The sequence below is a fragment of the Oncorhynchus mykiss genome, chromosome 18, assembly GCF_057628025.1.
Source record: "Oncorhynchus mykiss isolate SJ-2025 chromosome 18, ASM5762802v1, whole genome shotgun sequence".
Taxonomy (NCBI): domain Eukaryota; kingdom Metazoa; phylum Chordata; class Actinopteri; order Salmoniformes; family Salmonidae; genus Oncorhynchus; species Oncorhynchus mykiss.
In genome coordinates this window covers 26,080,001-26,092,067 of record NC_143039.1, presented here as the reverse complement: position 1 = coordinate 26,092,067, position 12,067 = coordinate 26,080,001, and the positions used below count along the sequence as shown (strand labels likewise).

The 12,067-nt window shown below is 42.3% G+C and overlaps 2 protein-coding genes across 12 annotated transcripts in view; both read right to left on the bottom strand.

The window, feature by feature from the left end:
- Positions 1 to 3,631: 3,631 nt before the first annotated feature.
- tspan37 (tetraspanin 37) lies at positions 3,632 to 7,548 on the bottom strand. 5 transcript variants are annotated; one of them, XM_021571102.3, is made up of 8 exons: positions 7,290 to 7,548; positions 7,039 to 7,122; positions 6,311 to 6,502; positions 6,102 to 6,176; positions 5,403 to 5,501; positions 5,172 to 5,324; positions 4,955 to 5,038; positions 3,632 to 4,804 (listed from the first exon to the last, which is right to left on the bottom strand). In XM_021571102.3, the coding sequence occupies exons 2-8, from the start codon at positions 7,099 to 7,101 to the stop codon at positions 4,700 to 4,702; spliced, it is 771 nt and encodes a 256-aa protein (XP_021426777.3). In that variant the 5' UTR covers positions 7,102 to 7,122; positions 7,290 to 7,548; the 3' UTR covers positions 3,632 to 4,699. The 5 variants fall into 5 exon arrangements, with proteins under 5 accessions (XP_021426777.3, XP_021426775.3, XP_021426779.3 ...); XM_021571100.3 differs by having other exon boundaries at positions 6,102 to 6,238; positions 7,290 to 7,401; XM_021571104.3 differs by having other exon boundaries at positions 6,102 to 6,220; positions 7,290 to 7,401.
- A 123-nt stretch (positions 7,549 to 7,671) lies between these two features.
- The window catches only part of LOC110497071 (phospholipase D1), a 36,048-nt gene continuing 31,652 nt past the window's right edge, over positions 7,672 to 12,067 (bottom strand). For 4 of the 7 annotated variants that reach the window (XR_016488349.1, XR_016488352.1, XR_016488348.1 and 1 more), the window contains exons 23-26: positions 11,664 to 11,805; positions 11,122 to 11,275; positions 9,027 to 9,144; positions 7,672 to 8,918 (exon numbers count right to left, since the gene is read on the bottom strand). Coding sequence is in view for 2 of the 7 variants with exons in the window: in XM_090207963.1 (XP_090064089.1) it covers positions 8,694 to 8,918; positions 9,027 to 9,144; positions 11,122 to 11,275; positions 11,668 to 11,805 (635 nt within the window). In the remaining 5 variants the exon portion in view is untranslated. The remainder of the gene's footprint in view (positions 8,919 to 9,026; positions 9,145 to 11,121; positions 11,276 to 11,663; positions 11,806 to 12,067) is intronic. The other 3 variants (XR_016488350.1, XM_090207963.1, XM_090207962.1) reach the window with 1 other exon arrangement.

The following is a 12,067-nucleotide window of genomic DNA, read 5'->3' as shown; positions in this document are numbered from 1 at the left end:
AGTTGTTCCAAATGTAATGTAAATATTGTTTGTGTAGAGAATGTATTTTTATTGTCATCATTTCTAAACAGGTTATAATTTATTTCATTTGTGGTATAATTTTTTTTATAAACACTGACTACTAAAATATTGTTTTATTGTTGTGTATTATTATTATTAATAATAATAATAGGGGAGGTAGTTCAAAAATGAACCCCAAAATGTTATTCAAAAGGCTCTTAGAGGATCCATTAAGAGGGGTTCTTTGATGAACCCTTTCAAAGGGTTCTTCAAAGAGCTTATAGGGGTTCCCCCACAGTTTCAATATGAAGAACCCCTAAAGGATACTGCAAGAACCTTTTCTTTTAAGAGTGTAGAGCAACAACAGGGGGAAAAGGACAAACTAACGAGGAACAAGAAAAGAAAAAGCAAAAGGCGCTTCTTGAATGGCACAAATCAGATCCTTTATCAGAAGTTTAAGAGGGAATATTCAGAGATTAAAATGTCCTACTAGGAATTCTGCAAAATACGTGCTTTTTAAGTTCTAAAGCCAAAAGTCCAGGACAGGGACACATGCCTCTGCAAAACCCACGCCAACCTCAGTTCATGGTGGACCAATTACAGTATCACAAAGTGATCAGCTGCAACAACATTGAGAACCTCATTGAGTCTTTGCAGAGAACTACCTGTGTAAATACACCAGTGAAATCCAGGCAGTTCACTTTGGCGATTCTCACAAGTAGGTGACTCTCCACACCTGTGTTGGATTTATTATTTTATTTCACCTTTATTTAACCAGGTAGGCCAGTTGAGAACAAGTTCTCTTTTACAACTGCGATCTGGCCAAGATAAAGCAAAGCAGTGCGACAAAAACAACAGAGTTACACATCAACAAACGTACAGTCAATAACACAATATAAAAGTCTATGTACAGCGTATGCAAATGTACTAAGAATTAGGGAGGTAATGCAATAAATAGGACATAGAGGCAAAATAATTATGACGTTGTGCAATTAGAGATACTGGGGTGCCAAAAAGCAAAAAATTAAAATAACAATATGGGGATGAGGAAGTTGGATGTGCTATTTACAGATGGGCTGTATACAGGTGCAGTGATCGGTAAGCTGCTCTGACAGCTGATGCTTAAAGTTAGAGAGGGAGATAAGTCTCCAGCTTCAGTGATTTTTACAATTCGATTCTGTCATTGGCAGCAGAAAACTGGAAGGAAAGGCAGCCAAAGGAGGAGTTGGCTTTGGGGATGACCAGTGAAATATACCTGCTGGAGCACGTGCTATGAGTGGGTGCTGCTATGGTGACCAGTGAGCTGAGATAAGGCGGGGCTTTACAACTTGTAGACAACCTGGAGCCAGTGGGTTTGGCGACGAATATGTAGTGAGGGCCAGCCATCGAGAGCATACAGGTTGCAGTGGTGGGTAGTATATGGGGCTTTGGTGACAAAATGGATGGCACTGTGATAGACTACATCCAATTTGCTGAGTAGAGTGTTGGAGGCTATTTTGTAAATGACATCGCTGAAGTCAAGGATCGGTAGGATAGTCAGTTTTACAAGGGGATGTTTGGCAGCTTGAGTGAAGGAGGCTTTGTTTTGTGAAATAGGAAGCCGATTCTAGATTTAATTTTGGATTGGAGATGCTTAATGTGAGTCTGGAAGGAGAGTTTACAGTCTATGCAGACACCTAGGTATTTGTAGTTGTCCACATATTCTAAGTCAGAACCATCCAGAGTAGTGATGCTAGGCGGGCAGCAATCGGTTGAAGAGCATGCATTTAGTTTTACTAGCATTTAAAAGTAGTTGGAGGCCACAGAAGGAGAGTTATATGGCATTGAAGCCTGTCTGGAGGTTAGTTAACACAGTGTCCAAAGAAGGGCCAGATGTATACAGAATGGTGTCGTTTGCGTAGAGGTGGATCAGAGAATCACCAGCAGCAAGAGCGACATCATTGATACAGTGCCTTGCGAAAGTATTCGGCCCCCTTGAACTTTGCAACCTTTTGCCACATTTCAGGCTTCAAACATAAAGATATAAAACTGTATTTTTTTGTGAAGAATCAACAACAAGTGGGACACAATCATGAAGTGAAACAACATTTATTGGATATTTCAAACTTTTTTAACAAATCAAATACTGAAAAATTGGGCGTGCAAAATTATTCAGGTGAGGCAGTCATTAGAGAAACCAAGGCTATTGAGTCTGCCGATAAGAATGCAGTGATTGACACAGTTGAAAGCCTTGGCCAGGTCGATGAAGACGGCGGCACAGTACTCTCTTATCGATGGCGGTTATGATATCGTTTGGGACCTTGAGCGTGGCTGAGGTGCACCCATGACCAGCTCGGGTATCCAGATTGCATAGTGGAGAAGGTACGGTGGGATTTGAAATGATCGGTAATCTGTTTGTTAACTTGGCTTTCGAAGATTTTAGAAAGGCAGGGAAGGATGGATATAGGTCTATAACAGTTTGGGTCTAGAGTGTCTCCCCCTTTGAAGAGGGGGATGACCGTGGCAGCTTTCCAATCTTTGGGGATCTCAGACGATACAAAAGAGAGGTTGAACAGGCTAGTAATAGGTGTCGCAACAATTTTGGCTGATCATTCTAGAAAGAGGGTCCAGATTGTCTAGCCCGCTGATTTGTTGGAATCCAGATTTTGCAGCTCTTTCAGAATGTCAGCTGTCTGGATTTGGGTGATGGAGAAGTGTGTGTGGGGGGGGGGGGGGCTTGGGCAAGTTTTTGCAGGGTGTGCAAAGCTGTTGACCAGGGTAGGGGTAGCCAGGTGGAAAGCATGGACAGTCGTAGAGAAATGCTTATTTAAATGATCGGATATCGTTGATGTAACGGTGGTGTCAGTGTTTCCTAGCCTCATTGCAGTGGGCAGCTGGGAGGAAATGCTCTTATTCTCAATGGAATTTACAGCGTCCCAAATCTTTTGGAATTAGTGCTACAGGATACACATTAGGATACACATTTCTGTTTGAAAAATCTAGCCTTTGCTTTCCTAACTGACTGTGTATATTGGTTCCTGACTTCCCTGAAAAGTTGCATATCTCGGGGGCTTTCGATGTGAATGCTGTACACCACAGGATGTTTTTTGTGCTGGTCAAGGACAGTCAAGTTTGGGGTGAACCAAGGGCTATATCTGTTCTTAGTTCTACATTTTTTGAACGGGGCATGCTTATTTAAGATGGTGAGGAAAGCACTTTTAAAAAGCAACCAGGCATCCTCTACTGACGGGGATGAGGTCAATATCCTTCCAGGATACCCGGGCCAGGTCCATTAGAAATATACCACAAATTATAGTTTCACTTTGCTCACTGAGCTCTTCTGTGCAGATGACCCCTTCGCTATCCGGGCCCCATCTCTCAAATCCACTGGCTTACTTCCTTGAGCTCTGCCCATCGGCTACTTTGGGAATGTTACAGTGTCTTATAAAATGTTGAACAATGGTTGTTATTCAAAATGTTTTCAATAAAATATTGGTTTTTAAAAATCAGTTTTTTTTTTTACATAGATGTCCACCACACCCTGTCATTCCCCCCACACCCATATATTTTTTAGGTACATTAGTATATTATGTATAACTTACATTGATTTGTTTTATATAGGGAAATTATCATCATCTCAAAAAAAAAAAGGTTGGGCGGAAACATCTTATTTTTATTATCTTTTTCAGCTGTCACAAAGGCAAGTCTATAAATTCAGGCGTCGTGTTGAATTATTCATATTAGGAAAACCTTAAATCTCTTAAAATACTCAATACACAAATGTATAAGAAATGTGTTAAATTAATTACTTCATTTTTAACAAAAATGGATGTTTAATGACATGATGGAAATAAAATGTGTCTATGGCTGTCTGAGAAAAATATCTACATTCCTGAATAGGACGATAGCAGCCATTATCAGATATTTTCTAGACAAATCAAAGAATTATAATACTGGTAAAAATGGTGTTTCAATAACTTTTCATTTCTGAAAGCTTGCAGGGCCAAAGTGCCCTAAATTGCAGAATCACCCAGCTACATAGGGGTAAGTTACAATCAAACAATAGCCACACAACATAGTTTCAACAAGTTAATTACTCAAAAGCCATGCAGGGCAGTGTAAAAATTTATCATTCATATGTCATCTGCAGGACATGTGACATGTTGACAATTGTTTTTGATGGAGTGGTTTCTTTAACAAGCATCTACATCAGTGAACAAAAACAAAACATTGTGGCCATTACATATTCCAGTTGATCCTTATGAAACGAAGGAAGTGTATGCAGAAGTGTAGGACACTTTTAGAGTACATCTTCCTTCACAGATGTGTATACATTAGTTTAGTGAAAGCAAGATAATCACTCTTTTAAAGTAGCTTCACCAACAAGATCGGGGATGATTACGTCAATTACCTGTAATGGTACCCTAGGGGCCCTGGAGCTGCACAGACAACTAGAACCAACCACTAGAGAGCAGTCTTCAAACAGCGCTTACACTAAAAGGGCATTATCAGCATTTTCACAATTTCATAGTATTCTTCCAACCTCAGTGTGGAAATATGATATAAAACACTGGAGAAAAAAAAACACACAAAAAAAACCCAACACATTTTTGACTGCACTGGGCCTTTAAGGTCCACAGCATCATTAACTTTACCAAGGTCCAGGACATAGTATATCTAAAGTAGATTGGCAGAAAGTATTCTGGACTGAGACTCTGGTTCAGGCCCACTCCCTGTCCAGTATTCCATACTCCCTGTCCAGTATTCCATACTCCAACAGAGGCTGGTCCCTCATCAGCTGAGCCACACTCACAAACCCTACAGTCTGAGAGAGAGAGAGAGACTAGTATGGCACTACTGTACCTGATCTTGTCCAATAAGAAACACACATTTTTATTTTCTGTTGTAAAATGTTCTTCTACGTGACCCTTTTGTTGTTCCACTATACCCCACAGTGCCCTCTAGTGGTTCCCACCTCCACTAGCACCACTGCCAGAGATGACCAGATGATGAGATGCAGAACAAAAAGCAAGGCCTCCTCCAGCTTCACCTGGCAGCCCTGAGGGAGAGGACACACACACACAGGGTAAGGGGAGTGACATCTCTCTGGAATTAAATGCTGTCCAGATGTGTATCTACATACCTTTGGATCACCACAGAGGGCCAGGGTGTGTGTGTGTGTGTATATATACCTTTGGATATAGTAGCCCGGGCAGCTCCAGGGTACCGTTGCAGGTGTGGTAGGTGTAATTACAGCAGCTGTGAGGTACACTGCCCCGCCCACTGTGGTTAAACCAGGGCGTGGCCAACCAGTCACGGTAGTCATAGATTCCACAGCACTGCAACTGGAGAGCATTCACATCACAGAGTCATTAGATCAGTTCAGATTTCCCCCCCCCCTCTCTCTCACACACGCACACAACCTCTTTCTGTGTGGCGTCCACAGCATCGGAGTATGGGTCCTGACATCTTCCTGTGTATCTTTGAAAAACACTGCTGAAGGGAGCCAGCTCTGAGTCCACCTGAAAGCAGGTCAGTCGCATCATGTTATTTATCATAAGTATAACATACAGTGAGTGTACAAAACATTAAGGACACCTTCCTAATTTTGAGTTGCACCCCGCACTTTTTCCCTCAGAACAGCCTCCATTCCTCGGGGCATGGACTCTACAAGGTGTCGAAAGTGTTCCACAGGGATGCTGGCCCATGTTGACTCCAATGATTCCCACAAGTTGGCTGGATGTCCTTTGGGTGGTGGACCATTCTTGATACACACAGGAAACTGGTGTGAAAAAAATAGCAGCGTTGCAATTCTTGACACAAACCGGTATCAAAGGCACTTAGATCTTTTGTCTTACCCATTCATCCTCTGAATGGCACACTTACACAATACATGTCTCAAGACTTTAAAAACACTTCTTCAACCTGTGTCCTCCCCTTCATCTACACTGATTGAAGTGGATTTAACAAGTGACATATATAAGGGATCATAGACTGACCAGGTGAAAGCTATGTCATGGAAAGAGGTGTCCTTGTTGTTTTGTACACTCAGTGTAGAATGTCAAATACGGTGATGTGTGCTCTTTCGGTAGTTTTGTAAAGCCATATATATATCTAAGTACCTTTCCTGCGTTGACATAGGCCAGAGCAGCAGCAGTTGCCTCCAGGCAGAAAACCACAACCAGCAGATAGACAAACTGAAATGCCCAAAACCATGGCAACATATAAGCTGTATCCCAAACTGTAGAGGAAGCATGAGCTATGAAAAGCAAAAAATACATACATGTTATTATATTCAGACACACGCAAGTACACACAAACACTCACTCACCACACCCTGCAGCAAGGCTGACTTTCTGAGGGACACCCAGATGCCCAGTCCTCCACTGGCCAATAGGAGAGTAGCGCTGGCCAGAGCTAGGCATGCTGGGAGGATGATGTATGTGTGGGTGAAGAAGATGCCATTGTGTCTGTAGTTCAACAACAGGTACATACCACTCAGACCTACCACCAGACCTGCCACCTAGAGATGGAGGGAGACAGTGTTTATCATATCATTCAGTAGTAAATCATTCTTGTGACGGTGCAGTGCAGAAATAACTAATTCAGAAAAAATCTTAATGTATATCTTTCTGAAAATATGTATGTGTGTGCTCTTGTAAAATAATGAAATCCCACTAGCTCTGAGGCTTCCTTAGTTCTCACGGAATTACACACACACACACACACCTTTTCAGTTAGTCAACAGCATCTAGGCAATTAATCTGTAAACATGTAGCAAGAATGAATAGAAGCGAGACAGAGTGTTGGCTAGACAATACGAAGCACATTCTGTCTTTTAATGATATACATTAGTTTTTTCAGTGGGCAAGATGAACAATACATATCAAAAGTGCATAGAAAAATGAAATAGGCTGAAGTTAAATAAATATTACAATAAGTATAAATGATGCCATTCCTTGACGTATGTTAGCTTAAACAGTTTTACAGGACGTACAAAGCAGAAGCACATTATGGTCAGCGGTGTATCGGAATTTGCTTAGTGCTGTAAGATCTTACCCATAGAAGTTGGCAAGTTATCTGAATAACTATTTTTAAAGCTCGTCGTCTTGTTTCACCCATTTTATCTCAAACAGCAGTGCTCTGTGTATTTGAAGAAGTTATATATTTCCTTAGTCACGGGGTTTACTCCATACAGCACAGACATTCCACCACAGCAGAATGTCAAGTTGTAATATCAAGAAACAAAACAAGGTGGACAAATAAAGTTATAACCAATTCAACATCATAAGTGTGCACGCATAACTTGCCGTTTTTCCTCCAACCGCATCAAATTATTCAGCCATTGCTCAAAAGAGAGAGAAGCAGCAGCATGACAGCGATAAGGAAGTAGCGGAAGGATTTTACATTAACCCCATAGCTTCCACTGGGTGCCTGAGCAGAGCTGGTGTATACAGCTACATGGTACATCATGTATTTTACACTCAATTAATCAATCAATCAATCAGTCATACGTTTTAAGTAGATAAATGCAGACAGACAGAGATAGATGGGTGTGTGGCGCCCTCTGCTGGCTGGTGTGGACTGACATTGGTAAGAACATCCCATCGGTTACGCGCTCATCCCAGCCATCCTTGCAGTGGAATAGATATACGCTGACATGACCCTGGCAGTTGAGAACCAGAACAGCACTCCAGTCTCTCCAGTAAAGTTGATTTTATTATCAAGTATATTGAAAATGTATTTTGAAATGATGGGATTGATGATTTAATTATATAATAGGCAATATGATACATTATGTATACATCAGGCAATACAAATACTTACAAGGCGTGATGGAACAGCAGGTGTATTAAAGGCAGAAGGCTGTAGGTAGTTGTGATTCATGCTGAAATTCAGTGAGTGTTTATAGTGACATTTTGTGCTTCACTTAACATAACATTCGTGGCGAGCGTTAAAAGCCTCGTTTTACAATTACGATTTTACAGAACAGTTCCATACTTAGATTGTAAACATTTACATGTCTTCTTCTCAAAGGCAACCTCTATTCTAGAAAAGAAAGAAAAAAACAGAACTTTAGGCCCTACAGCTAAAGACAGTATGTGAGCTTACGTAGTGCTACGACCATACGAACATGCATAACAAACAGAGTAGGTGACAGGCATAGGAGAGTGTCCAGGGTCGCCTTCAGAAGGCACAAAACAGGACAAAACATTTAGAAATGAAGGAGGTTCTACTTGAACTGAAGTGCTCATTTTCAGGTGTATTCAGTCAGGTGAAACATTCTAAACCTATACATTTGCAGATAGAAATATATTCATGTGGAGCTAACCAGGTCCCTATCCTACATGATGAGAAGTGATGATCTGCTCTACACAATATATTTCTATCTGAATATCCTGTAGCGTTGTGTCCTCCTGATTACTTCCTCATTAGTCCGCGTGGCAATCAGTCTCATTGGCTGAGTTGTGGATGTGACGGGCCAAGCGGCATCATGGTCCTCCATGTTTGTGGTTTAAGTTGTCAGCTATCAGCTGGAGGTCCAGAGATCAGTCTAAAGATCCACAGTTCAATGCAGTGGTCTGTGTGTGTGTGTCTTGTCCTGTGTGTGTGTGTGTGTATGTGTGTGTGTCTAGTCCTGAGTGTGTGTGTGTCTTGTCCTGTGTGTGTGTGTGTGTCTTGTCCTGTGTGTGTGTGTGTGTGTATCTAGTCCTCTAGGTCCAGATCTCAGTAGGCACCATGCCCTCCTTGGTCCCAACAGAAGGCATTAGGTTCTGTTCTGAGAGGAAGTCCAGAGGGAATTGAACCAGGAACCCTCTGATCCTCCTTAGCTCCTCCTGGGCTTTACCTGGGTCAGACTGGGCCAGGCCTGGGTTCGTCTGGTAACTCTCTAACTCAGACATGTTACGAACCAGGGAGGACGGCAAGCACCGGAACACCTGGAGAGAGAAGAGGGAGGGAGAATGAGAGAGAAAGAGAGAGTAAAGTTAGTTAAAAATCTCTTCATAAAGCAGGTTGCACACACACACACACACACACACACACACCTTCTCATAGATGGTTGCGTTGCGTCCAGCGGTGGTCATCCAGACATCCTTGTAGAAGTGGTCAGAGATAGGGTCAGACACATCTATGGTCGTGTCCAAATGGGCTCCAAGGACAGTCCTGACAGGAGAGAACACACACACACAATGAGATGCGATGTGGTCTTAGTGATTAGATGAGGACCAAAAGGACCAAGTTACACACACCCAAACCACTCAAGGCGTAACTGTAGTGTGTGTGCGTGGATGTGTGTGTGTGTATATATATGTGTATGTGCGTGTGTGTGTATATGTGTGTGTGTGTGTGTTAATGTGTATATATGTGCGTGTGTTAATGTGTGTGTGTGTGTGTGTGTGTGTGTGCGTGTATATGTGTGTGTGTTAATGTGTATATATGTGTGTGTGTGTATGTGTGTATATATATATATATACAGTGCCTTGCGAAAGTATTCGGCCCCCTTGAACTTTGCGACCTTTTGCCACATTTCAGGCTTCAAACATAAAGATATAAAACTGTATTTTTTTGTGAAGAATCAACAACAAGTGGGACACAATCATGAAGTGGAACGACATTTATTGGATGTTTCAAACTTTTTTAACAAATCAAAAACTGAAAAATTGGGCGTGCAAAATTATTCAGCCCCTTTACTTTCAGTGCAGCAAACTCTCTCCAGAAGTTCATTGGGGATCTCTGAATGATCCAATGTTGACCTAAATGACTAATGATGATAAATACAATCCACCTGTGTGTAATCAAGTCTCCGTATAAATGCACCTGCACTGTGATAGTCTCAGAGGTCCGTTAAAAGCGCAGAGAGCATCATGAAGAACAAGGAACACACCAGGCAAGTCCGAGATACTGTTGTGAAGAAGTTTAAACCCGGATTTGGATACAAAAAGATTTCCCAAGCTTTAAACATCCCAAGGAGCACTGTGCAAGCGATAATATTGAAATGGAAGGAGTATCAGACCACAGCAAATCTACCAAGACCTGGCCGTCCCTCTAAACTTTCAGCTCATACAAGGAGAAGACTGATCAGAGATGCAGCCAAGAGGCCCATGATCACTCTGGATGAACTGCAGAGATCTACAGCTGAGGTGGGAGACTCTGTCCATAGGACAACAATCAGTCGTATATTGCACAAATCTGGCCTTTATGGAAGAGTGGCAAGAAGAAAGCCATTTCTTAAAGATATCCATAAAAAGTGTCGTTTAAAGTTTGCCACAAGCCACCTGGGAGACACACCAAACATGTGGAAGAAGGTGCTCTGGTCAGATGAAACCAAAATTGAACTTTTTGGCAACAATGCAAAACGTTATGTTTGGCGTAAAAGCAACACAGCTCATCACTCTGAACACACCATCCCCACTGTCAAACATGGTGGTGGCAGCATCATGGTTTGGGCCTGCTTTTCTTCAGCAGGGACAGGCAAGATGGTTAAAATTGATGGGAAGATGGATGGAGCCAAATACAGGACCATTCTGGAAGAAAACCTGATGGAGTCTGCAAAAGACCTGAGACTGGGACGGAGATTTGTCTTCCAACAAGACAATGATCCAAAACATAAAGCAAAATCTACAATGGAATGGTTCAAAAATAAACATATCCAGGTGTTAGAATGGCCAAGTCAAAGTCCAGACCTGAATCCAATCGAGAATCTGTGGAAAGAACTGAAAACTGCTGTTCACAAATGCTCTCCATCCAACCTCACTGAGCTCGAGCTGTTTTGCAAGGAGGAATGGGAAAAAATTTCAGTCTCTCGATGTGCAAAACTGATAGAGACATACCCCAAGCGACTTACAGCTGTAATCGCAGCAAAAGGTGGCGCTACAAAGTATTAACTTAAGGGGGCTGAATAATTTTGCACGCCCAATTTTTCAGTTTTTGATTTGTTAAAAAAGTTTGAAATATCCAATAAATGTCGTTCCACTTCATGATTGTGTCCCACTTGTTGTTGATTCTTCACAAAAAAATACAGTTTTATATCTTTATGTTTGAAGCCTGAAATGTGGCAAAAGGTCGCAAAGTTCAAGGGGGCCGAATACTTTCGCAAGGCACTGTATATATATATATATATGTATGTGTGTGTGTGTGTACCTGAAGCACTCTAGACGTAGCGCCAGTGCGTAGCGTCCAGCCTGGTACTCATGTCCGTCCATCACCGCGGTAACGGTCTCAGAGTCCTCAATGATCACCGCCACCTCGCTGTCACGCTTCCCCAACATACTGCGGTCGTTGATGTTGGCCGAACCTAACACAGACACACACACACACAGAAAACGCATCAGATTGCAGCCAACACCAATGGGATGAACACAGAGGCTGCAGTTCACCCATTCACCAGCAGAGAGATCAAGAATAAAAAGTGAGGCTCCGTCTTTTTCCCCAAAAATGATTTCACCTTGATTTGATTTAACCAGGTAGGCTGGTTAAATCGGTAAGCTGCTCTGACAACTGATGCTTAAAGTTAGAGAGGGAGATATACGACTCCAGTCTAACTCTCAGCATCACTTTGTGATGTTATGTGTTATATGAATATGAAACATGCTGAATACTTTTTGTTTCTCACTCCCTGAAATCCCTTCATGAAAACATACGTACTCACACAAGACCGCCTTCTCCCCACCCCCAACACACACCTACCGATGATGACGGTGTTGTCGTCTGCGATGAGCATCTTGCTGTGGACGTAGATGAGCTCTGTGACCAGGCGTCCCTCCAGCTCAGCGTGGGTCCTCAGACCACAGAACGAGATGTAGTTCATCCACTGTAGTTCATCCACTGGAACACACACACACACGGTTAGTTCTCAGACCACAGAACGAGATGTAGTTCATCCACTGTAGTTCATCCACTGGAACACACACACACACACATACACACGGTTAGTTCTCAGACCACAGAACGAGATGTAGTTCATCCACTGTAGTTCATCCACTGGAACACACACACACACACACACACACACACACACACATACACACACACACGCACACACACACACACAGTTCTCAGACCACAGAACCATATGGAGTTCACCCAC